This window comes from Schistocerca cancellata, chromosome 10 (genome assembly GCF_023864275.1).
Source record: "Schistocerca cancellata isolate TAMUIC-IGC-003103 chromosome 10, iqSchCanc2.1, whole genome shotgun sequence".
NCBI classification, from domain to species: Eukaryota; Metazoa; Arthropoda; class Insecta; order Orthoptera; family Acrididae; genus Schistocerca; species Schistocerca cancellata.
In genome coordinates this window covers 222,234,641-222,262,297 of record NC_064635.1, presented here as the reverse complement: position 1 = coordinate 222,262,297, position 27,657 = coordinate 222,234,641, and the positions used below count along the sequence as shown (strand labels likewise).

General features: G+C 40.8%; 1 protein-coding gene across 1 annotated transcript in view; it reads left to right on the top strand.

Moving 5' to 3' along the window:
• The window catches only part of LOC126106285 (uncharacterized), a 151,113-nt gene that overhangs the window by 26,663 nt on the left and 96,793 nt on the right, over positions 1-27,657 (top strand). Inside the window, exon 3 of the mRNA XM_049912506.1 lies at positions 9,391-9,502. Coding sequence (XP_049768463.1) covers positions 9,391-9,502 — 112 coding nt within the window. The remainder of the gene's footprint in view (positions 1-9,390; positions 9,503-27,657) is intronic.

Genomic DNA, 27,657 nt, shown 5'->3' with positions numbered 1-27,657 from the left:
GCCCTATTTTCAAGAGACAGTTTCTCGCTCACTATGAACAACAACGTCAAACTGACTGTCTCAGAGCGCAGCTGACTCCGCCTACTTCATATAACAATGCGTCACAGTCCGTTGCAACAGTGCGTTATTCTCAAAAATAAACAATTTCAACAGTGAGTGATGTCGTCCTTCCAGAAGGTCGTCAACGTTATCTGGGTTAAGGTGATTATTTAGAGACTGGTGATCTGGGCACAAACTTGTAGCATGTCAAGAGGTGAGAGAGCTAAATCGTCTGCAAACCCCAGGCAGTTGGTTCATATGAGGGCTTCGCTCCAGTGTTGATTTTTAACTGTTTTCTTTTTTGCCAAATCTGCATGACATAATCAAGGGCTACATTGAAAAGCATTGGGGATAATCTGTCACCTTGTCTTAAGAACACTTTTTACTGTGAAGATTTTTGAAATTCTTTCACTGAAATTTATCTTAGAATTTGTGTTGGTTAAAGTTAGTTAATTGAATTTTATTATTTTGGGTTGGAGATCACGTGATCCAAGGGTTTTTGAAAGTGTGTATCTATGGACTCTATCTTATGCTTTTTTGAAATCTTTGAATGAAATAAAGAGCTGTTTTTCTGCACTTGTAATATTCTATTACTAATTTTAAGCTTAGAATTTGGAAGGGCAGCTTCTGTTTGGGTGAAATCCACCTTGGTATTTTCCAAGTTGTGGTTCAAGAATGTTCTAGAAGGGTAGGGTAGTTAGAGGTCTGTATTCTGGCACTAGCTCGGCAGATCAGGTCTGACAACCACCTCGTCATCCTCTGCCAATGGCATCGTTGGGGTTGGGGTTGTTTTGGGGAAGGAGACCAGACAGCAAGGTCATTGGCCTCATCGGGTTAGGGAAGGACGGGGAAGGAAGTCGGCCGTGCCCTTTGAAAGGAACCCTCCCGGCATTTGCCTGGAGTGATTTAGGGAAATCACAGAAAAGCTAAATCAGGAGGGCTGGATGCGGGATTGAACCGTCGTCCTCCCGAATGCGAGTCCAGTGTCTAATCACTGCACCACCTCGCTCGGTGTCATTGAATGTTGGATGGAGGGGCATGTGGTCATCACATTGCCGCATGTTGTCGGGCTTTTTGATCTCGACTGCTTATCGGTCGAGTAGCTCCTCAGCTGGCATAACGAGTGCACTCGGTTCAGGTCCTCACACTGAGGAAAAATCCCTGCCAGTGCCGGAAATCAAACCTGGGTCTCCCACGTGGCAGGCAGCTGTGCTGATCACTTAGCTGTGAAGGCAGACCTTTTTTTAAAATTATGAATCCAGTGCTCTGGAATTTTCTCTGCGGTCCACATTTTGATTACATGTTGGTGGAGATTTACGATTGCAGTTTTTCGTACATTTTCCCAGTTTTCTGTGCAGAGTAGATCATCACCAAATGCCTCGCAATTATTTAGTTCTGTGATTGCGAGTTCTACGTCGTCAATGGTCGGAGGATCGACTACTTCGGTGGTGGTTTAAATGAATGTGTCCTTATGTGTTTGAAACTTTTCCAGTGTGTTGCCACAATTTAAATGTTTGTGAATGTCTCTGTGAGGAGCTCTTCATTTTATTGGTTATTGTGCTCCAACTTTCCTGATTTGTATCTCAGCATTAATTTTGGCATTCATATTTTTTTAAGATATCTGCCGAATGTTTGCTAACAATATTGTGACTCATTCTTCTTGAAATTTTCTCCCATCTGTTTTACAGTGTTTTTAAGATATTAACATTTTGTTTGTCTTATCATTTAATGAGTTGAGTTCCTCTGTTTTATTAGTTCTAAATTTGATGGAGTTGGTGATTCATCAAGCTCGATGTCTTCTCTCTGCCGCTTGATCGCGTGCTTAATTACACCGATGATTTTTCTTAATGGAAAATTGAAACTGATTTTTTTGTTATTGTTTTCAATTTGACATTCCATTCTTACAGTAAGTTGATGCTGAAACAATCTCCTCAGATTTTCTGTAGTAATCCATAGTGTTTATTAATTTGGTTTGGTCAAATTTTCTCTTATTTTGATTTGGAGGTTTTTTCTTTACCATAGGGCTTACTTTTATTCTGATATCTACAACATATTGAGTAGTTTCCTTAAAAAGCGTGTTGATTTTGAGATGAGTGTGTCGTTCCTGCAAAATTTCAGTTAGTCATTGATCATTTTTGTTGGTAAGCTGTAACTTTCTCCTCTAACAGTAAAGTGTCTTGTATCCTGCTGTGTGCCACACTATTAGTTTGCTTCATTACACCTACATCCAGTGGGGTTACTGGAAGCAGTGAACAGACAGCATCTCTGGTCTACAAGTCACATGGTATGTCTGCTGGCCAGCAGTCACAGGCTCACTCTAACTTGTGTTTCCTCTAGGTGACCAGCTGACGTATTGATGACAATCTTTTACTACAACAGTTATATATGGATATCCTTTGGAATGACCGTTTTACGACTGGGCCTGCTTCGGCTCTGAGTGTAGTGATATTCTGCATACTACAATTAAGTTCTATTTCAGTGGACTCTGATACCATTCAGAGGTTCAGATTCATTGGTGGTCTGGATGCATGGTGTGGGTAGACCTGCTGACAGAAGTGTTACCTGCTGCTGGCTGTAATCTGGGCTGTTTTGCCATAGATTGAATTGCATGGAAAGTTTTCATTTCCTTTTCCGGCTTCCGTTCACCAGTTTCTTGTCTAGCTGCCGTCGGCTGACTACAGTACTTGTGGCAGGACAGGCAGCCCTGTGCAGTTTTCTTTGGCTCACCCAACACCATTTTCTGGTTTCAGTGAGTCTACAGAGTGGTGAGAAAATTACCTATGCCGATTCTTGCTGGACTGCCAGGTAAGGCATACTGTTGACTCAGTTAACAGAGCTGCCTTGTAATTGTCCAGCAGTGTGGAGTTATATGAAGTTGTGCAAAATTTTAAGTTCTCCACTTAGCCGGAGAAACTCCCATCTGATGAACTTTGGTGTTTGCTTACACAGTATTTCTGACATCAAACCCAAGTTTGGTGGTACGGTTGCAATTTATCCAGCACACCACAAGCACACCGGACAGTCATATGCTGCCTGTATCACCGATTTGCTGGATCTCTTGTCTGTTGTTGAATTGGGTGTCCCAAATGTGATGTCATATACAGACTCACTAACTTTGGGGGTGATTGTCCAGTTAGCACCTGATCCTGAGATCAAAACTAGGACATTGACTTTGGCCAACACTTCTTTATCCATCTTTGCTCAGCTTGCTGAATCGCCTGAATTACAGAGGGGCAAGAGATGTCCTTTCTGACAGTTGGCAGATGTGCTATTAGGTGAGCATGGTAAACAGCCCATGGTGCCCTGTGGGTCTGCCCTGGTGGACTTTCTCTTGCCAAGTCACTGTGTGTTGATGCTGTTGATGATTCTGGCACATTGGTGTTGTGGCACTGCCTGTTTCATCTGTGTTGAGCTTGGCACGTTTGTGACATGCGTAGTGTAGTAATTCCTGCCCACTTTGTTTTTCATGTTCTTGGTGTCACTTTGCTTCTGTTTTCGTTGGGTGAGCCAGTGGTTCTGCCCTGATTGCCTTTTGGTGCATGTTTTTGAGAGTATCCACACATGGAGGCCGTGTGTAGGATTGCCATTAGGCAGACCATATACCACAGTTTGTAACAGTCGGTGTGCTGAGGTCGATCATCGGACATCCCTGTGTTTTCGTTGGTCCCTGGGGCCTTTCCCTGAAGACCGGCACGAGTTGGTCTGGTGTACTTTGCTGGTGTTACTAGTAGATGTGTGACTGGTTGAATTTCAAGCAGACATTGGAGTGACAGTTAGCGCCAGTAATTTAGGTACATACAGGATCTTGGGCTGCCTGGTGTTGCAGCAGCCACTATGTCAAATTGTGTCTAACAGTAAACAGTGTATTCGTTTGAGGAGGCAACTCTCCATCTCTGCACTGTATAATAATGTGGAACGTCAGCAAAATATTTGCGCAAAATATTTTTGGTGATGATGCTTTTTCTGTTTTCATTTTCAGATATTTGATGAAGTCTCGGTCGATCCCATTTCAGGATTTGGAGTCCTTTTTACAGTCGTACAATCTGCTCTTTGAAATACCTTGGGTCAAGCAGAAAATTTCAAGGGATACATTTGTCTTAAGTCACTGGCACTGCCTAAATTTTGTCAGCCTCTTCACATTCACTTCTCCATGTGTAACAAGGCAAAGGCTGAGGTGCAGCAGTGGCAGGATCAGGGTGTTGTATCTCCTATTTTGAGAGGAGATTTTTGGAGATAAGTAGCTCTATGAATATCAAGAGCTCAGATGGCCATCCAGTGCTAAGCAAAGGAGGAAAAGCCGAAAGGTGGAAGGAGTATATAGAGGGCCTATACAAGGGAAGAGGATGTAGACGAAGATGGAATGGGAAATATGATACTGCCAGAAGACTTTGATGGAGCACTGAAAGACCAAAGTTGAAACAAGGTCCCTGGAGTAGATGACATTCCATCAAAACTAGTGATAGCCTTGGGAGAGCCATTGTGACATAGCTCTTTCAAATGTTGTGCAAAATGTATCAGACAGGTAAAATACCATCAGCCTTCAAGATCAATGAAATAATTCCAATTCCAAAGAAAGAAGTTGCTGAAATGTGTGAAAATTACCAAACTATCAGTTTAGTAAGTCATGGTTGCAAAATACGAACTTGAGTTCTTTACAGAAGAGTGGAAAAACTGTTAGAAGCTGACCTCAGGAAAGATCACTTAGGATTTTGGAGAAATGTAGGATCATGCAAGGCTACACTGCCCCTACAACTTAAGGAAAAGCAGAGAAAACCTTTGATGATGTTGACTGGAAGACACTCTTTGAAACTCTGGTGGTAGAAGAAGTAGAATGCATGGAGCAAGAGGATATGTACAACTCGTACAGAAACCAGACAGCAGTTATAAGAGCCGAGTGGCACGAAGGGGAAGTAATGGTTGAGAAGGCACTGAGATAAAGTTGTAAACTATCACAGATTTTATTCAATCTGTACATTGGGCATGCACTAAAGGAAACCAAAGAAAATTTGGGAATAGGAATCAGAGTTCAGAGAGAAGAAATAAAACTCTGAGGTTTGTCACTGACATTGTAACTTTGTCAGAGGCAGCAAAAAACTTGGAAGGGCAGTTGAATGAAACGGATGGCGTCTTGAAACGAGGATACAGGATAAACATCAACAAAAACAAGACAAGGATAATGGGATTTGTGGAATTAAATCAGGTGATACTTCGGGGATTAGATAAGGAAACAACACTTACAGCAGTAGATAGGTATTGCTATTTGGGCAGCAAAATAACAGATGATGCCAAAGTAGAGAGGATATAAAATTTAGACTGGCAATGGCAGGAAAAGCATTTCTGAGGAAGAGAAATTTGTTCACTTCGAATACAGACTTAAGTCTTAGCAAGCGAAACATGCATGATGGAACAGTTTAGACAAGAAGAGAATAGAAGCTTTTGAAAAGTGGTGCTACAAAAGAATCCTGAATATTAGATGGGCTGATCATGTAACTAATGAGGAGGTACTGGAGGTGTTGGGCAGCGTGCTCAGCAACTGCGTGGTAAAGCTGTTTCTTGGCTACAGTTTTTCAGTGGCCACTTGTGTAGGCAGACAGTTTTTCGGTTGTCATGCCCTCGTAGAATGCAGCACAGTGCTTGCAGCTTAGGTTGTAAGTCACATGTTTCGTTTCACGGATAGCCCTGCCTTTGATGGTAGGTGATGTTTGTGGCCAGTCTGGAGGAAATGGTGGTGGGAGGAGACATGGGACGGGTCTTGCATCTAGGTCTACTACAGGTTTGGCAAGGGGTTGGAGGCAGGGGTTGTGTAGGGATGGATGAGGATATTGTGTAGGTTCGGTAGGCGGTGGAAGACCACTTGGGAGGGTTGGGAAGTGTAGTGGGTAGGACGTTCCTAATTTCAGGGCACAATGAGAGGTAGTCAAAACCCTGGTGGAGAATGTGATTCAGTTGTTCCAGTCCTAGGTGGTACCGAGTCAGAAGGGGAATGATTCTCTGTGGCTGAACGGTGGGGCTTTGGGAAGTGGTGGGTGACTGGAGAGCTGAGGCATAGGAGATCTGTTTTTGTACAAGGTTGGGAGAATAATTACAATTTGTAAAGGTCTCAGTGAGACCATTGGTTTATTTCTAGAGGGGCCACTGCCCACTACAGGCGCGACAGCCATGGGTGGCTAGGCTGTATGGATTGGGTGGCAGCGGTAGAAGTGGAGATACTGTTGGTGGTTGGTAGGTTTGAAATGGATAGAGGTACTGATGTAAGAGGTGGAGGTCAACATCGAGGAAGGGCTAGGTGAAGCAAATGGGAGAGAAGCTGTTGAGGTTCTGGAGGAATGTGGATAGGGTGTCCTCACCCTCGATCCAGATCACGAAGATGTCATCAGTGAATCTGAACCAGGCGAGAAGTTTGGGAATCTGGACGGTTAGGAAGGAGTCTTCTAAATGTCCCATGATTAGGTTGGCATAGGATAGTGCCACGTGGGTGCCCATTCCTGTACCCGGATTTGTTTGTAGGTGATGCCTTCAAAGGAGAAGTAATTGGGAGTGAGGTTATAGTTGGTCATGGTGACCAGGAATGAGATTGTAGGTTTGGTATCTGTTGGGCATTGAGGAAGGTAGCGTTCAATAGCAGCAAGGCCATGGGCATTAGAGATGTTAGTGTAAAGGGAGGAGGCTTCAGTAGTGACAAGCAGGGCACAGTGTGGTAAAGGAACATAAACTGTACAGAGTTGGTGGAGGAAATGATTGGTATCTTTTATATAGGAGAGTAGGTTACAGGTAAGAGGTTGGAGTGTTGGTCTATGTCTTTCAGGAGGGGCACAGTAATTGGCCACATTGCAGTTTTCTGGGCGGTTTGGGTTATGGACTTGAGGAAGCATGTAGAAGGTAGAAGTATGGGAAGTGGTAGGGTTGAGAAGAGATGTAGACCCTAGGGAGAGGTTCTGGGACCAGCTTAAGGATTTGAGGACAGACTGGAGATCCTGCTGGATTTTCAGAATGGGGTCACTATGGCAGGTTTTGTAGGCGAACAAATCTGACAACTGATGAAGTTCTTCTGCCAGGTAATCCTTGCGATTCAAACAACAGTGGTGGAGCCTTTTGTCAGCAGGTAGTATTATAATGTTGGGATCTGTTTTTAGGTGGTGGATTGTGATTTTTTGTGTGACTGTAAGGTGAGCTTGCATCTTGAGGGGTTTGGGGAATGATGGCGACACAAGGTTCGAGGTTAAGAAATTCTGTAAAGTTATCAGGGGGTAATTTGAGGGCAGGGGAGGGGGGGGGGGCACAGTTGGATGGAGGAGTGAACTGGGTCAGGCTGGGTCCCACATTGGTCTCTGGTTGAGTCTGATTGGTAGGGTTGATGGCGAAAAAGTGTTTTCACTGTAGGAACTGAGCGAAGGTTGTTAACAAGTCCAGCATGACTGAATTTGGGAGTGAGGCAAAGGTAAGGCCTTTGGAAAGAACTGATACTTCTGTGGGACTGCCCCACCCTCAAAAGGCCCCTCTCATCTAAAGAGACACAAAACACAATCATGGACCTTTCCTCCAAATACCCTTAGCTCCACAAAAGTATCAGTGCTTTCCAAAGGCATTTCTTCTGCAACTCCTTGAAGGGTACATTAACAGCAGGACCAGCAGACAATCCATTTCATTACATAAACACAGCCTTTGAATCAGTTAACTTGAGTAATTAAAGTCCATGTCACTAGAAAAAACTGTATCTACATTTACATCTACATAGATACTATGCAAGCCACTGTACTCTGCGTGGTGGAGGGTACCCTGTATCACTACTTGTCATTTCCCCTCCTGCTCCACACGAAATAGAGCGAGGAAAAGACTGTCATATGAGCCCTAATGTCTTGTATCTTATCTTTGTGGTCCTTAAGCACAATTTATGTGGGCTGCAGTAGAATCGTTCGGCAACCAGCTTCGAATGCTGGTTCTCTGAATTTTCTCATTAGTGTTTCTCAAAAAGAACATTGCCTTTCCTTCATGGATTCCCATTTGAGTTCCCGAAACAGCTCCATAACACTTACATATTGTTCAAACCTACTGGTAACAAATCTAGCAGCCCACCTCTGAATTGCCTCGATGCGTTCCTTTAATCTGACCTGGGGCAGATCCCAAATACTTAAACGTTACTCAAGAATAGGTCGCACCGGTGTTCTATATAAGGTTTCCCTTACAGGTTAACCATTCTTCCCTACCACACTTTTCACATGCTCATTCCACCTCATAGTGCTTTGCAATGTTACGCCCAGATATTGAAACAATTTGACTGTCAGGCAGGGAACTAGTAGTACTGTATCCAAACATTATAGGTTTGTTCTTCCTACTCATCTGCATTAACTTACATTTTTCCGCATTTAGAGCTATCTGCCATTCAACACACAAACTGGAAATTTTGTCTAAACCATCTTGTATCTTCCTACAGTCACTCAACTTTAAAACCTTACCATACACCACGGCATCGTCAGCAAACAACTGCAGATTGCTGCCCACCCTGTCCACCAAATTGTTTACGTATATAGAGGACAACAGTGGTTCTATCACACTTCCCTGGGGCGCTCCTGATAATACCCTTGTCTCTAATGAACACTCGCTGTCAATGACAACATACCGGGTTCTATTATTTAAAAATTCTGTGGGCCACTGACATATCTGTGAACTTATTCCATATGCTCGTTCCTTTGTTAAGAGCCTGCAATTTGCACCCAGTCAATTCCTTTCCAGAAATCTAGAAATATGGAATCTGCCTGTTGCCCTTCATCAATGGTTCTTAGTATATCATGTGAGAAACGGGCAAGCTGAGTTTCACACGAGCAATGCTTTCTAAATCCATGCTGATTCGTGAACATAAGTACCTTAGTCTCAAGAAAGTTTATTATATTCGAACTGAGAATATGTTCAAGGATTCTGCAGCAGACAGAAGTTAGGGATATTGATCTGTAATTTTGTGGGTCCATTTTTTTACTTTTCATATATACTGGAGTCACCTGCACTTTTTTCCAGTCACTTGGGACTTTGTGCTGGGCAAGAGATTCACGATAAGTGCAAACTAGGTACGGGGCCAGTGCTGTAGAGTAATCTTTGTAAAATCAAACTGGGATTCCTTTTGGACCTGATGATTTATTTGTTTTCAAATGTTTCAGTTGTTTCTCTACAACAGGTATGTTTATTTCTGTGTCATCCATATGGGAGTCTGTCTTGTGGTCAAATGACAGTATGGAGCAAATTGTTAAAAGTGCACTGTAAGCTGATTCCTTGACACTGCCTAGTATAAATGCGAAACTAAGTTATGTTAAAAGTTTCCTTTTTCTACATTTTCATCTTTTCCTCTTGTGTTTGTTCTAGCTGTAGCTGCTCAAGTATTTCCACATACAGAATGCATGTGTCTGACAAAACAAGATTGAGGCACTCTGTTGAAGCAGCTGCTTCAACAAACAAACGTACCAGGGAAACTCAAGTAAGAGCACAAAATATTTTTCTTTGTTTGTTGGAAAAAGTAACACTCTTTTTTGTTGGATGTGACACAGAAAGGATGAGGTGTTCAATCATAAAGGTCTTTGACCAAATACTCAGAGAGATAAGAATTTAAGAATTCAATGGATAATATAGTTAACTTCAAACACAAATTGAAATCATATCCTCTTGACAACACTGCTATTCAGTAGAAGAATTTCTGAATGTGTTGTAATACAATACCCTTGTGTGTGTGTGTTTTTCAAGAGAGGGATAGAGAGACACTGAACATAGCTTAGTATAAATCACTGTATGTATGTTAAAAAAGAGAAAAACTTAAGATATCATGTAAATGGTCGGTATGTTGTCTTGTTTTCTGCTGAGAGGGTGTACTACGATCATAAAACTGACTTGTTCCATATCATAGTGAGAGGCTAATATCATGATCCATGGAACATGCGTCTAACTAACCAGGATAGTGCCGCGAGATGTAGCAAGAACAAACGCAATAAAAAATGCATGCTGTCCTCCTTGGTCCAGAATCCAGGGAGACTTTCCTTCTCAGTCCTGTAGTAAACTCATCCTCTCTGTTTTATCAGATCATAACCTCTTTGTACAACGTTTATGCCAGTCCCCAATCGTTTTTTTTTCCCCATCATTTCCTTGTCCACAGGCCTTTAATATTCTGGGTGAAAGTTTTTTTTCCTTCCTCAGCCTATGGCTACTTTTTGGTGGACACAAACAGCATTTTTGGTACTCTGTAGTCATTGGTCTTCTGTTTAAGTATGTTCATATATAGTGCACCTAGTTTTGTTACCCAATTCATCATTAAATCTTCAACCATTTCTTTATGTGTATTGTTTTGCCATTGAGCTTTCAGAGTTCTGTTAGGGTCCTTGTGTTATTATTCTTATGGGATGTGTGGCTGAAGGAAGTAAGTTTCACTGCCTTGGAGTAGTGTGATCAAAATAACTTTTCACTTTTGATGTTCAGATGGGTGGAAGAGGGCTATCAACATTGCTCCAGTATTACCAGTGATGAGACTCCACCAACAGTTAGGTAGGTGTAGTTAACTCCATTGCTGCCGCATCAGTCAACAGTAGCATGTGCTATAAAGCATCAATAGCTTCTGTGACTTCTGCTCAGCACGTGTTGGCAACACTGCTCCAGTCCATTGGATCCTTGCCAAACTGTCAAAAGTTGCAAATTATCTTAATAACACTGTAATGTATGTTTCCCACAGCGTTATGCACCTCATTGTTTTTCCTGACCTACATTTTTCTTTCTTTTTTTTCAGTTGTTTGTTTGAGCTTCTCAAGTTCTCTCTTTGCATCTTTTACATTAAGATGTGTGTTTCTGATGCTTTCAAAACCTCCAGTCATTTTCAGCCACTCTTTTTAGGTATTTGAAGGACTGACTCACTGATTATCATCCTACACAAGTGTCATTTTTATCAATGAATCCTTAATATTGCTGTATATTTTGTATAGTTATGTTAATTTTTTCTCTCCAATCAAGTCTTGGAGTCCAATTTAATCAGCTTGTTCATGGAGTTCATCAGTCTGGTCATTCAGGTACATAAACCGAAGTTCACAAGCTTATATATGAACACTAGCCTAGGCAATCTGTATCGAGTACGATTTTGGTTCAACAAGAGTCAAATCCCCCATCAGTCATCCAGATTTAGGCTTCCCATGTTTCCCTAAATCACTCAGTGCAGTTATGATGTATTTTGAAAGTGTTCTCTTGTCATTGACAGGACATTAACCCTAATTTTCCTTCTTTGTTAGTTTGGCTCCTTGAAAACTGTTTCCACTTTTCAATCCTCTATATTTGTGAACTATTCTTTATTCTCTGATGATCTTTGGTAAGGCCCTTTTAGAGATACTTTAATGTCAAGAATTATGTGATTTTATGTAAAAAAATTATATGTAGTTATTCATTCATTTATTCATCCATCCATGCAGCCAGCCAAGGACTATATTATGATGGTATTGGATTTGTCATCATAGTATAGTTATAATACACACATCAAAAAAAGTTTTGCATCACCCCATTACCAGAACTCCTGAAGATAGACATTGACTGTGGATACTGTATCACAGACACAGTCCCTTCGGCTGTTCAGAAATGTTACTAAACCCACCCAAAGATGTAAACAAGCATGCATGTGCAGCACCTATTAGATGGAGGGGGTCCGACAGCCAATCAGTTCCAGTCATTCCACCAGGGAATTACACGGCTTGTGTTGTCTGTAGTTCAACCATGCCTAGACGGCCAATACCACGGTTCAATCGTGTCCACATTGTTACTTTGTGCCCGGAAGTGCTCTCAGGAAGGGAAGTGTCCAGGTGCCTTGGAGTGAACCAAAGCGATGTTGTTCAGTCATGGAGGAGATACAGAGAGACAGGAACTGTCGATGACATACCTCGCTCAGGCTGCCCAAGGGCTGCTACTGCAGTGGATGACCCCTACCTATGGCTTATGGCTCGGAGGAACCCTGACAGTAACGCCACCATGTTGAATAATGCTTTTCATGCAGCCGCAGGTCGTGTTATGACTCAAACTGTTCACAATAGGCTGTATGATGCGCAACGTCACTCCCAACGTCCATGGCAAGGTCCATCTGTGCAACCACAATACCATGCAGTGCAATACAGATGGGGCCTAACAACATGCTGAGTGGACCGCTCAGGATTGGCATCACATTCTCTTCACCGATGAGTGTCGCATATGCCTTCAACCAGACAATCTTTGGAGACATGTTTGGAGGCAACCTAGTCAGGCTGAACGCCTTAGACACACTGTCCAGCGAGTGCAGCAAGATGGAGGTTCCCTGCTATTTTGGGGTGGCATTATGTAGGGCCGACGTATGCCACTGGTGGTCATGAAAGGGGTCATAAAGGCTGTGTGATATGCGAATGCCATCCTCCGACCAATAGTGCAACCATACCGGCAGCATATTGGCAAGGCATTTGTCTTCATGGATGACAATTCTTGCACCTATCATGCACATCTTGTGAATGACTTCCTTCAGGATAGCAACACTGCTCGACTAGGGTGGCCAGCATGTTCTCCAGATATGAACCCTATCGAACATGCCTGGGATAGATTGAAAAGGGCTGTGTATGGACAACAGGATCCACCAACCACTCTGAGGGATCTACGCCGAATCGCCGTTGAGGAGTGGGATAGTCTTTATCAACAGTGCCTTGCCAAACTTGTGGATAGTATGCCACGATGAATACAGGGACGTATCAATGCAAGAGGACGTGCTACTGGTTATTAGAGGTACCAGTGTGTACAGCAATCTGGACTACCACCTCTGAAGGTATCGTTGTATGGTGGTACAAAATGCAATTTGTGGTTTTCATGAGCAATAAAAAGGGCGGAAATGATGTTTATGTTGATCTTTATTCCAATTTTCTGTACAGGTTCCGGAACTCTCGGTACCGAGGTGATGCAAAACGTTTTTTGATGTGTGTAAATAGCTCAAATATACATACACATAGAATATATAAGGATATTTGTATGAAGATAGGGCAGGTAGTTGGACATAGTCTTGCTGAAGGGACTATGCCAGTATTTGCCTGAAATGATTTAGGAGAACCACGGAAAATCTAAAACAGAATGGGCAGTTTGATCTTTCCATGAATTCTTGGCAGACTTGTAAGTGCAGTCACAACTGGTATGAGTTCAGTATCACAAATATGATTTTACTCAAGAAAATTCTGGGATACAAATTCTTAAGTGTGCTCCTCCTGATGGCCATGAAGTCTGAAATGCATTCTTTATTCCTCCAGTTTCAGAACACCACCTTTGCAGAATATTTGCATAATGAATTTTTCGGAAGAAGTGAAATAACTCTGAAAATTGCCATGAGTTTCAAGGGGAAAAATATCTTTTGCTATTTTTTTAATTTCCCATGATTAATACATCTGATTTTCAATTTTTGTTTTGTACCTTATTGGTACACTTGTTCCTGATGTATGTTTACATTTTCAGCTATTTTGGATATTTAGTTTATTGTTGGCAGTAGAAAATGTTGTTAGAGAAAGGGAATAGAGTGTAGCACTGCATTCAATATGTTGCCAAATCTACTACGGGTAAGACAAGAGTTCATGGGCAGTGTAAAAATTTCAAAGTGGGTCAAGCACATGTTGAAGACGACCGCCCTGGACTCCCGAGCACATCAGTTATTGATGACGACAATGTGGAAGAAGTAAAGAAAATGGTTCTGGAAAATGGCTGACTCACCATCAGAGAGGTTGTTGATGTCAACATACCCTTTGTCTCCTGCCAGGCAGTTTTTGAGATGTTTTGGCATGAAACATATAGCAGCAGTGTTTGTTATGAAATTGTTGAATTTTGACTGAAAACAATATTGCTTGGAGATTGCTCAGGAATAGCTGGATGTAGCTGACAATGCTCCTGAACCGACGAAGCATGGGTACATGGGTATGATGTCGAAACCAAGACCCAATCGTCCCTATGGAAACTGCCTGAAGATTCAAGATTTTGACAAGTTCTATCACATGTGAAGTTTCTTTTCACTATTTTCTTCGATTAAAAAGGGATAGTGCATTATGAGTTTCTGCCTTATGGTCATATGGTCAACAAGGAATAATACCTGGGAGCCATGGAGCACTTTCATGAAGCAGTCGAAAGAAATTGGCCAGAATTGTGGCAAACCACTTGTGGAAGTTGCATCATGGTAAAGCTCCCGCTCACATTTCAATGTTTGTTCATTATTTTTTGGCAAAAGATAAAACTATTATGCTGCCTCCACCACCTACATCTACATGGATACTCTGCAAATCACACTGAAGTGCGTGGCAGAGGGTTCATCGAACCATCTTCACAATAATTCTCCATTATTCCAATCTTGAACAGTGTGTGGAAAAAATGAACTCCTATATCTTTCCATGCAAGTTCTGACTTCCCTTAATTTATTATAATGATTGTTTCTACCTATGTAGGACAATGTCACAAAATAGTTTTTCATTCTGAGGAGAAAGTTGATGATTGAAATTTCATGAGAAGATTCTGCTGCAACAAAAAACGCCTTTATTTTAATGATGTCCACCCGAAATCCTTTATCACATCCGTGACCCTCTCTCCCCTATTTCTTCATTGAACTTTCTTGATGTACTCCATTAATCCTATTTGGTAAGGAACCCAGACCATGTAGCAGTACTCCAAAAGAGGACTGACATACTTAGTGTAGGTAGTCTTTAGTAGACTTGTTACATTTTCTAAGTGCTCTGCCAATAAAACACAGTCTTTGGTTTGCCTTTCCCACAGCATTTTCTGTGTGTTCTTTCCAATGTAAGTTGTTTGTAATTGTAATTCCTGGATATATAGTTGAACTTATGGCCTTTAGATTTGACTGATTTATCGTGTAACCGAAGTTTACCGGATTCCTTTTAGCACTCATGTGGATGACCTCACTCTTTTCATTATTTAGGTTTAATTGCCAGTTTTTGAACTGTAAAGATATCTTTTCTAAATCGTTTTGCAATTTGTTTTCATCTTCTGATGACTTTACTAGACAAGAAATGGCAGCATCATATGCAAACAACCTATGACAGCTGCTCAGATGGTCTTCTAAATCATTTATATAGATAAGGAACAGCAGAGGGCCTATAATGCAACATTGTGGAACACCAGAAGTTGCTTGTGATTTACTCATTGAGTTTCCATCAGTCACTGCGAACTGTGACCTCTCTGGCAAGAAATCACAAATCCAGTCACATAACAGAGACGATATTCCATAAGCATGCAGTTTCACTACAAGCCACTTGTGTGGGGGAGTGCCAAAAGCATTCTGGAAATCTAGAAATATGGAATCAATTTGAAATCCCTTTTCAGTAGCACTTAGCACTTTGTATGAGTAACGAGCCAGTTGTGTTTCACTAGAATTATGTTTTCTAAATCTGTGTTGACTGTATGTCAGTAGACCATTCTCCTCGAGGTAGTTCATAATGTTCGAACACAACATATGTTCCAAAATCCTGCTGAATATTGTTGTTAATGATATGAGCCTTTAATTTAGTGCATTATGCCTGCTACCTTTTTTGAATATTGGTGTGACCTGTGCTACTTTCCAGTCTTTGGGCACAGATCCTTCGTCTAGCGAGCAGTCGTGTAGGATTGTTAAGTATGGAGCTATTTTAACAGAATACTCTAAAAGGAGCCTAATTGGTGTACAGTCTGGACTGGAAGAATTGCTTTTATTGAGTGATGTAAGTTGCTTCACTACTCTGAGGATATCTACTTCTGAGTTACTCATGATGGCAACTGTTCTTGATTTGAAGTCTGAAATATTTACTTCGTCTTCTTTGGTAAAGGAATTTCAGGAGGCTATGTTTAATAACTCCGCTTTAGCAACACTGTCGTCAATAGTATTCCCATTGTGATCATGCAGAGAAGGCATTGATTGTGTCTTGCCACTAGCATACATTACATACGACCAGAATCTCTTTAGATTTTCTGCCAGCTTTCAAGACAAAGTTTCATTGTGAAAAGTATTGTGAACATCTTGCATTGAAGTCCGTGCTAAATTTTGAGACGGACATGGGACCCTGCTACTTCTTTCTATTCCCAAGGCTGAAGAGAACCATGAAAGAGCATCATTTTGTCACCATTGATGAGATAAAAACAGAATCACTGGAGGAGCTTTTGATCACGCCTTGAATTTCTGACATTTTGCTCCATTTCACATTTTATACATAATTGCTCATGTGTTGATGATAATGCTACACACCAGCCTAACATGAGGAGAGAGAATGATTTAGGTGTTTCCAATACTCCATCTAACCTACAAATCCCCCCACACCTCTGGACACCTAACATGTTGCACTTTAGTCAATATACTTTTCATATGTGGATTTACTTAGTAACATAATTGATAGTCCTAAAAATGTAAACAAAATTACAGAATAAATTTTGTACTTTAATATCATTTTCACTATTTCTTTACAATGTCCACATTCTAGATAACCTGTCTAGATAGCCAAGAGCACTAACCAACCCTGGATTGTAGGCAGATTAATGGTGAGTGCTGGAGAGCTGGCCAGCCTGGATGTGGTTTTTGGGCAGTTTCCCAAATCTGGCTATGTAAATATTAGCCTGGTACCCATGTCCAACGTCAGATACATGCTATGCAAATACGGGGTGTCTGGATATGCTGAAGGTATACGTGTTCAGTAAACTAGGTAAAAAATTTGAAGTGTTATATCTCAGTGAGGAACTTAAGGGGAGTTGGAATGCCGGAAAATGGAAAAAATTCACATTTTCAGTTTTTAACCTTATAACTTAATTTGAAATTTTCTGCTTAAAATGGTGCAAAATTTGTTAAGAAATTCCAATTGGAAGTATTTTTATTTAATTTTTCAAAATTACATGTGCGCCCAGCAAAGTTACCCATCTTGTGATTTGTACACATTTAAATCTTCGCATTTCCGAAAACATTACATATAGAAGGCTGTGGATTTCACTCTTCAGTTGTAGAATCTTTGATCCTTCCATAGGTACCATTGTTTTTACGACTAGCTGTGTTTATTGTTCAGTTTTTGATCTGTGAGTGTTTGTTTTGAGCCTCGAGTTTAGTTTGTCGCTCATTTGGAGTTTGTTATCTGTCTTGTTTTGACTTTCAGTGGTGAGTGCGTAGTTTCTACGATGCCTAGGAGTGCATCATTATTTAAAAAGCGAAAGTTTCGCGGTAATAGATTTACAAATAACGTTTGTTCAAGTGATTCTGCTTCAGCACCTGTTGATGCTGGTGAAAGTTCTGACGTTTGTACAGCTGAGATGTGTGAAGGAGACACGCCCACCAGTGCATCAAAAAAGAAGTTATCAAACTGTGCAAGTGAAATTACAGATGAAGCTTCTAATGAACAATATGTTTTAGTCGACTTTCCTGTTTTTACTGAGTTTATGAAGAAATGTTTGTGTTGTAATCTTTGTGGAGGTTCTTTTGATATGAACATAACAAAATCTATAGGACTTTCCTGCAAAATTGCTATAGTTTGTGCCAGTTGTGAAAATGAGACCTGTTTTTGGAGCTCTAAAACATGCAGTAGCAATTTGTTTGAGAGTAATATCAGGCTAATGTATGCAATGAGAGCAATTGGTAAAGGACATACTGCTGCTCAAACATTTTGTGCCATAATGAATCTTCCACCTCCACCTGCTAAAATTGACAATTACACTGAAGTGATAGGAGATGCTGTTCAGTCTGTAGCAGATTTATCAATGAAAGCTGCTGCCAGTGAAGCAAAATATATAAATGAAGGAAACCCAGATATCCCTGTTGCTTTTGATGGAACCTGGCAGAAAAGGGGTCACACATCCAAAAATGCTGTTGCTACTGTTACTAGTGTGGACAGCGGTAAAGTTTTGGACTATGAAGTGCTCACTAAACATTGTTACCATTGTGCATCTGGTAAGATAGAAGCAGCTCACATATGTAGCAAGAATTATGAAGGTACGAGTGGAGGCATGGAGGCTGCCGCTGCTGTGAAAATGTTTAGCAGATCAGAAAAAGAACGGGGAGTATTTTACACAAAATTCCTTGGAGATGGGGACTCCAAGGCATACAAAAGTGTTACAGAATCCATGCCATATGTCAATAAGACAATAACTAAACTAGAATGTGTCGGTCATGTTCAGAAACGAATGGGCACTCGTCTAAGGAAACTGAAACAGAATCTGAAGGACAAAATTTTGTCAGATGGTAAAACCATTAGAGGTCGCCTGTCAGATAAAATTATAAATGAATTACAACAATACTATGGTATGGCAATAAGAAATAATGCAAATAATTTGCAGGAAATGAGACAAGCTGTATGGGCCACATATTTACATCGATCATCAACTGATGATAATCCTCAACATTTTGCTTGTCCAGATGGTCCTCAGTCATGGTGCAATTATAGAAAATCTCAAGCTACTGGGGATCCTTATCACCATAAAAATTATATTCCATTGGCTGTTATGGAAGTAATTAAACCAATATATAGAGACTTGGGGCATCCTGATCTTCTGCGAAAATGTCTTCATGGTTGTACCCAGAATCAAAACGAGTCGTTCAACAACCTCATTTGGACTCGTGTACCTAAGAATGTATTTGTTGGGATAAAAACATTGAAATGGGGAGTCAGTGATGCTGTTATTTCATTCAATGATGGTCATATGGGTAGGCTAAAGGTCATGGCAAGGCTCGGCATTGCTCCTGGTATCAACACCATCAGAGGTCTTCAGCTTCTGGACAGCGTGCGAGTAAGGAAGGCTCAGTATGCAGCTGAATTTAATACAAAAAAAGCAAGGGCAGCAAGGAGAAGAAAGCTTCTAGGTGAAGAAGAAGAACTAGAAGATGACCCTGATTACTCTGCTGGACACTTTTGATAATAGAATAAAAGGTATTTGTGAATTTTCATAATAAATTACTTTAATCGCATTTTCTGGCATTTGACATTTTTAGTGTTACATGTACCTTTATCTCATAAACCACTCAACCAACAACATTCAAATTTTCAGAAATGCTGCAAAACAGTTCAAAGAGGCCACTGAACTAGAATCATGACAAGAACTGGCTTATTCTCTGAACTAGGGAAGTTTATGTTATACTTTTTCCAATAAAAAATGGCTTAATGGTAAAAAATTCATAAATACTATACCAACAAAAAGAAAACATTGGTTCTAGTTCAGTGGGCTCACAATATATGCTGAAAACCTCTGCCAGAATTTCAAAGTTCTGAAGATAATAGTTCCAAAGAAAAAGGTACACAAAGTTAGCAAATTTAACATTGGCGAGATAGGGCATTCCAACTCCCCTTAAAACTTTCAGCACAGGGCAGGAGCTTGTTGATGAACTGTGGCTCAAGTTTAAAAGAATGGTTGACCATGCACTGTGTAGATGTGTACTCAGCAGAGCAGTTCATAATGAGAGGAACCTTTCATGGTACAGTCACCGCAAAGAAACAGAGATTTCTGCAAAATAGGTGTAAAAAAAGTGTACTACTGATGTAGATAAAGAGATGTTGAATGAAATGTGCTTGGCTGTCAAAAGAGCAACACATGAAACTGTCAGTGACTGTCATAGCAGAATATTGTCATATAATCTTTCACAAAACCCAAAAAAATTCTGGTCATATATAAAGACACCATAGTTAGTGTCCAATCCATAGCGAATGAGACAAGAATTAAAATTGAGGGAAGCAGAACAAAAGCTGAAATGCTTGTCTTTCATTTAAAATGTTTCTTTAGAAAGGAAAACCTGGGAGAATTGCCCCAGTTTAATCCTCGTACCACTGAAAAGATGAGGCAAATAAGTATTAGTGTCAGTGGTGTTAGGTCAGCTGAAATCTTTAAAATTGAACAAAGCTCCAATGGAATTCCTATCACATTCTGTACTGATATAGGCTCAGTTGTGGTTAAAGCAGGCGGTAGACTTCGGGTTAATGGTAGAATACTGGGGAAGTGCAATCAGCGTATAAGGGATATTGCTTACAAATCACTCATGCACCCATTTTAGAATACTGCTCAAAAGTGTGGGACCTGTACCAAATACGATTATCGGGGGATACTGACTGTATGTAGCAGTACAAATGGTCACAGGTTTGTTTGACCCGTGGAAGAGCGTTGTAGAGATGAAGAAACTGACTGGCAGACTTTTGAAGATAGATGTAAACTATTCCGAGAAAGTCTGCTAACGAAGTTTCAAGAACTGGCTCTAAATGATGACTCTAGGACTACATTACAAGCTCTTAAGTATTGCCCACACAGGGACTGTGAGCACAAGAGGAGAATAATTACAGCACACACACAGGCATTCAAACAATCATTCTTCCTGCTCTCCATACATGGCTGAAACAAGAAGAAACCTTAATAACTGGTACAATGAAATTTACCCTCTGCCATGAACTTCACAATGGTTTGCAGAGTGTAGATGTAGATAATGATACAGGGTGTTTCAAAAATGACCGGTATATTTGAAACGGCAATAAAAACTAAACGAGCACCGATAGAAATACACCGTTTGTTGCAATATGCTTGGGACAACAGTACATTTTCAGGCGGACAAACTTTCGAAATTACAGTAGTTACAAATTTCAACAACAGATGGCGCTGCAAGTGATGTGAAAGATATAGAAGACAACGCAGTCTCTGGGTGCGCCATTCTGTACGTCGTCTTTCTGCTGTAAGCGTGTGCTGTTCACAACGTGCAAGTGTGCTGTGGACAACATGGTTTATTCCTTAGAACAGAGGATTTTTCTGGTGTTGGAATTCCACCGCCTAGAACACAGTGTTGTTGCAACAAGACGAAGTTTTCAACGGAGGTTTAATGTAACCAAAGGACCGAAAAGCGATACAATAAAGGATCTGTTTGAAAAATTTCAACGGACTGGGAACGTGACGGATGAACGTGCTGGAAAGGTAGGGCGACCGCGTACGGCAACCACAGAGGGCAACGCGCAGCTAGTGCAGCAGGTGATCCAACAGCGGCTTCGGGTTTCCGTTCGCCATGTTGCAGCTGCGGTCCAAATGACGCCAACGTCCACGTATCATCTCATGCGCCAGAGTTTACACCTCTATCCATACAAAATTCAAACGCGGCAACCCCTCAGCGCCGCTACCATTGCTGCACGAGAGACATTCGCTAACGATATAGTGCACAGGATTGATGACGGCGATATGCATGTGGGCAGCATTTGGTTTACTGACGAAGCTTATTTTTACCTGGACAGCTTCGTCAATAAACAGAACTGGCGCATATGGGGAACCGAAAAGCCCCATGTTGCAGTCCCATCGTCCCTGCATCCTCAAAAAGTACTGGTCTGCGCCGCCATTTCTTCCAAAGGAATCATTGGCCCATTTTTCAGATCCGAAACGATTACTGCATCACGCTATCTGGACATTCTTTGTGAATTTGTGGCGGTACAAACTGCCTTAGACGACACTGCGAACACCTCGTGGTTTATGCAAGATGGTGCCCGGCCACATCGCACGGCCGACGTCTTTAATTTCCTGAATGAATATTTCGATGATCGTGTGATTGCTTTGGGCTATCCGAAACATACAGGAGGCGGCGTGGATTGGCCTCCCTATTCGCCAGACATGAACCCCTGTGACTTCTTTCTGTGGGGACACTTGAAAGACCAGGTGTACCGCCAGAATCCAGAAACAATTGAACAGCTGAAGCAGTACATCTCATCTGCATGTGAAGCCATTCTGCTAGACACGTTGTCAAAGGTTTCGGGTAATTTCATTCAGAGACTACGCCATATTATTGCTACGCATGGTGGATATGTGGAAAATATTGTACTATAGAGTTTCCCAGACCGCAGCGCCATCTGTTGTTGAAAATTGTAACTACTGTAATTTCGAAAGTTTGTCTGCCTGAAAATGTACTGTTGTCCCAAGCATATTGCAACAAACGGTGTATTTCTATCACTGCTCGTTTAGTTTTTATTACTGTTTCAAATATACCGGTCATTTTTGAAACACCCTGTATATGTAATAACTTTACTTTATGTAATAACTTTACTTGTAAGTGAGATATTTATTGAAACTATACATAATACACCTTGATATGTGCACCATTAGACATCGTGTCTGTATTTAACCATTAGACATCGTGTCTGTATTTAACTTCTCTCCAAGTGTTTCACAGCAATGCAGGCACAACATTTGTGATAGTTGCATGAATCCGATGGTGTGTATCTGATAGATCACGAACTGGGGTCCAACATTGAAAGCAAATTCCCAGTCTTCTAAAGCTGCTTGTCCTATTTCTTGATTGTTATGTAAGTGGGAACATTGTCAATTGCAAAAAGTCCATACTGACGACGATAGTGATGTTGTACCAGTGTAACAGTCTTTAGCTCCAAAAGAGAAACCACAGTGAGAACCTACTGCTATGGGGTCCGCATGGCTACTGATGCACATTTATTTGCACAAAATGTGCATGCACACGCCGTACCAACTGCTGCAAATCAGCACAGAAAACATTTTGAGTTATCAGGCTTGTAGAAGCAAATTGCCAATAAATATCTCAATTACATCTCAAGTCATTACATTTTATATTATTATGTGTTTAATCCGGACACCCTGTGCTTAGGAAATGTAATCAGACTTGATCTTGAGATGGGTACACAGATTCCTTTCAGGGCGGTGGTGGCGTGAGGAAGGGCGTCTGGTCACCAAATGTCACTAATGCTGCCAAAACTGACGTATAACAATAGCAAACCCATAGAGAAACTGCAGTAGGTAACAGGAAAGGGAGACCACATTGTATCTAAATGTAATTTAGCTTTGCTTTTTTCAATAGTGAATGCAGTGTGGTTAAATAGTTTGTTACTGGAATTTTTTAAGGTAGTATTAATATTTAATGTTATTTTTTGCTTCTGAACATGACATTTTAAGTTTTATGTATTGTTTCGGTATTAGAAAAAAATAGAAATGAACTCTATACAACTATTTGTGAGAACTGAGTGTGTTGCTCAAATTCAAAGTAAGAGGTAATTTCAAAACTGAAGTGTTTGGTTTTGTCCAAGCCTAACACTTTTAACACAAACTATAATCCATTATGCATCCTCTGTGTTCCAAGCTTTTCAGTGATATACAAATTATTGAAAAGTAACAAATTTGCCACAGGAGTGTGTGATTGGGTGTCTGCTTGGATGTTTGTGTGAACATGCATACTAATGCTAGAAACAGAGCTAATGTGAATTCTGTTTGCTGCTATGTGCTCCACACATCAATCCATGTAGGTGAGTGATTGCCATTCCCTTCTGTTATTTTTTATAAACATGAAAAATTCAAAACTGTGTGTTTCACAAAATGTTGCAACTTTTTGTATTTCCTGTGAATCTGATTGACTTTTAACAATGTAATGTGATTGGATAGAAAAAATCTACTCACCAAGCAGAGGCAGAACTTGCACATAAAAGAAGGTTATATGCATGCAAGCTTTCGGTGCCAGTGGCTCCTAGGAAAAACGGTAGATTTTGGAAAAGTCACCCAGAACCACGGGTCAGGGGAGACTTACAGGACAGTATGAGAAGGAAAAACTTATAAGTTTCTTATGCTATATGGTGTCACTATTGAAATATACCAAGTCCTGACCACAAATAAATAGCTTTTAGAGATGTGGTATTCAAATATATAGGTTGTTGCAAACATGATTGTAATGCTACTGTGCAAATTGACAAATTTGCAAAAATATAAAATGAAAATTATGTGATTCTGTGAGCATTGTGGGCATAAATTTCAAGAATGGTCTTTTGATATGTACCTACTCATATACGGATTTTGTCTGCCGGTACATGAGCATAGAAAACTGTCCTTATGTTTCTGATACACAGCCTATTTCAGCACACAGGACATAGCAAACTCCATCCTCCCAAATAGATGGTCAGTGTCTTAACAACTGCACTGCCTCATTTGGATTATCTCTGTTATCGTTCAGTATTTTTTTGATTATATAAAATTTGCACAAATAACTTACAACTGAACAAAAATAGTTTTGCACTGTTTCTTGGCATATCTTTACATTATCACTGCACACACTGTGGGCATCTACAGATGCCTACAGGCCCACAAAAATACTGGTGTGCCCCTTGACTCCCTTCACTCTGTTCAAAAAACTGGCTCCAGGCCCATAAATGTGCTACTATGCCCCTTGCTTTTGTCTATGTCATCCCTTCGAACTACGTGGAAAACTGTGAGTTAGCTTTCTCACATGATGATTCAGATGATGTCCTCAGGAGAATGATAAGGCATTTGTATCGTGCACTGTAGATCTTGTCATATGACCTGCTTGTAAAAGCCTTACATTGTGAGTACCTATTGTAATGTGAAAAGTTGTTGTAGTTGTACACTTTCATTATTAACCCCTACTCTGAGTTTGCTTTGTAATATTTAATTGTGAAGTATGCATTATGTACAGTGTGTGTCTTAGCTGCCTTCATAAATAGATGTATTTTAGTATTTTTTCCAATTCTTTTGGCAATTTATTATACAAATTTATTCCTTGATAGAAAATGCAATTTTGAGTTAATTGTTTGTTTTTCCTTGGTGAGTAAGTCCAAATAGTCTCTTCTTCCACAGTTATATAGAACAATTGGTGAAATACTTCCTAATGTTTTCCCTGATACCCACTTCAGATTAGTAGATCTTGTGCTATTCTTTGTTTATATTTATTACAGTTGCATCGATTGCAGTTTCTATTTGAAAAATATTTTTATGATTCAACTGTGTGATCTAAATGATATGCAACTACAAAAACATGTATTCTATTGGGAACCAAATAAAGTCAATTGCAGAAGATGGAATTTTTCTTATATACTTGATGAATGTAATAGTCTTTGTATAGTTATCGTGTTTCTAGTATTTGGGTTGGAGATGAAATGTATTTGAGATGCGATTGCAGTTCTATTTTTCCAGATTCTTAGCAGCAGTTATTGGCCAGTACCACATGCCTTGTGAACTGCCCTGAGCCAATCCTTCTGTACGGCAAAGCTATGGTTCAGAATTGTTGTCACTGTGTACAAGCAGCAGAAAGATAGGCATTTGAGCATTTGGCCACATTTATTTGAGTTCGAATGTACTTTCCATCTGTTGAAGTTTCCCCATCATATTTTATCCTGTAAATGATTCCCAACATCAGTGCACCATATTGACTATCCCAAATGTCTTCCCTCACTCTCAGAGCAACAGTTGATACCCTACTCTGAAATGTGCATCTGCCTGCCATATATGGATGGTGAAAGCAGATTATAGTCAGCTGGTTTCTGTATGGTAGTTTGACTTTTATATCAGTGCTTTTTATTTAAATAGTCAGCTTTGTTTTTATGATTTTCCTTATTTAAATAACTGACTTGTTTGATGCCTGTTGGAAGTGACTGTGTAAACAAAATTTGATTAACATCCTTGGACTTTTAAAGAAGAGACCTTTTGACAAAGGGACCTTGTCTGATTTATGCACTTATGATAATGATGACTGAGTTTAGTGTTTTCCTGAGAATTTTCATTCATAACAGCATTATTAACAGTGGACCTAGGCACCTGTTGTCATCATCATTATACTGCATCAGACTTCTCCACATATTATGACCACATTTTTACTGGTGTAAGCTCAAATAATAGTAAGTAGTGCTGTGATATGAAACTTCCTGGCAGATTAAAACTGTGTGCTGGACCGAGACTCGAACTCGGGACCTTTGCCTTTCGCGGGCAAGTGCTCTACCAACTGAGCTACCCAAGCACGACTCACGCCCCGTCCTCACAGCTTTACTTCTGCCAGTACCTCGTCTCCTACCTTCCAAACTTTACAGAAGCTCTTCTGTACAGTGATAGTTTACTAATATAACAATGAATATAATCAATTTTTGGCAATATACTGTAACTGGATAGATGAAAAATCTACTTACCAAGTTGTGGCAGAACACACATGTAAAAGGAGGTCATACTTATGCAAGCTTTTGAAGCCAGTGGCTGCTTCTTCCAGCAGAAGGGTTGAAATGGAAGGAAGAGGGGTGAAGGAAAATGACTGCAGAGGTTTAGAGAAAGGGGAAGATTTTGGAAAAGTCACCCAGACCAGTGTTTCAGGGGAGATTTACCCAATGGAATGAGAAGGAAAGACTGATTGTTGGAGACGGCACCGGATGAGATTTGAAAACCTGAGAGCTTAAAGGCGAAAGGGTAATATGCAAGACAGAGATTAGTGCTAAAATATTGTGAATGAGTTAATAAGAGTGAAAGCTTGAGTGCATTGTATGTAACAGAGGTGGGAGGGGGACAGCAAAAATATACAGGACAGAAAAAGAAAGATGTACAAAACTAAAACAGAGTGAAGAAAGGAGTAGTCACTTTGAAGTAATGCTGAGAAGGAAGAAATTAATGTAAATTAAGGCCAGATGGGTGGCGAGAACCAAGGACACGTTGTAGCGCCAGTTCCAACCTGCAGAGTTCTGAGAAACTGGTATCCGGGGAAAGACTCCATATGGTGCTTTTGGTGAAACAGACGCCGAGGTCATGACTGTCAAGTTGTAGAGCATGCCTTTTACATCAGCATGACTACCACCAAATTATCAGTTAGGATGGATCAGCATAGGCAGAGGGTGTATACCGGGGAGGCACATATTGTGTGTTGCCAGTATAACACACAATGTGTGTGTTCGCAGTATACACCCTCTGCCTATGCCCATTCATCCTAACTGATAATTAAGTGGTAGTTATACTGAACAGTGTTTACATAACAGCTGGTGTATGAAGTATCATTTCACAAGTGGCTCTCCCTTTGATATTTTGCGAGTTATAGGGCTGGTATAAGTGGTGGTAGGAGGATTCATAGGGCAAGCCTTGCAGTGGAGACATTCACAGGGATAGGAGCCATAGACAGGGAGATGGGTCAGAAGGAGCGTATGGTCTGACAAGGATATTGCGGAGATTGGGAGTGTGACGAAAAACTATTGTTTGTTTGGGGGCAAAATCTCAGACAGAATGGATCTCATTTCAGGATGTCGTCGCGTCCGCCGCTCGTGGTCTCGCGGTAGCGTTCTCACTTCCCGAGCCCGGGATCCCGGGTTCGATTCCCGGCGGGGTCAGGGATTTTCACCTGCCTCGAGATGACTGGGTGTTTGTGTTGTCCTCATCATTTCATCATCATCCAGGAAAGTGGCGAAATTGGACTGAGCAAAGGTTGGGACATTGTACGGGCGCTGATAACCACGCAGTTGAGCGCCCCACAAACCAAACATCATCATCATCATCATCATTCAGGATGTCGTGGCCTTGTCGCAGTAGCTGATTAATACATTCCAGATCAGTGCAATACTGTGATGTGCTCCAAGGTTGGTCTTTGGAGGCATCAGTAGTACCAGGATTGGATGTGATGACCTGGGAGAACTTATTTTGAGTTAGGCTGGTGGGGTAATTACATCCAGTGAAGGTAATTACATTCAGTAATGGCTGAGGTGAGAATGGTGGTAAATTGCTGTAAATAGTGTGCGTCCAAACAAATATGTTTCCCTCGAATGCCATGGCTGTATGGGAGAGAAGATTGACATAGAAAGGCTAGCACCTGGCAGGATGTAAATACTGTTGTTTTGTAGTAGGTTTAATGTGGATAGAAGTGTGTAGCCTTCCTTTGGT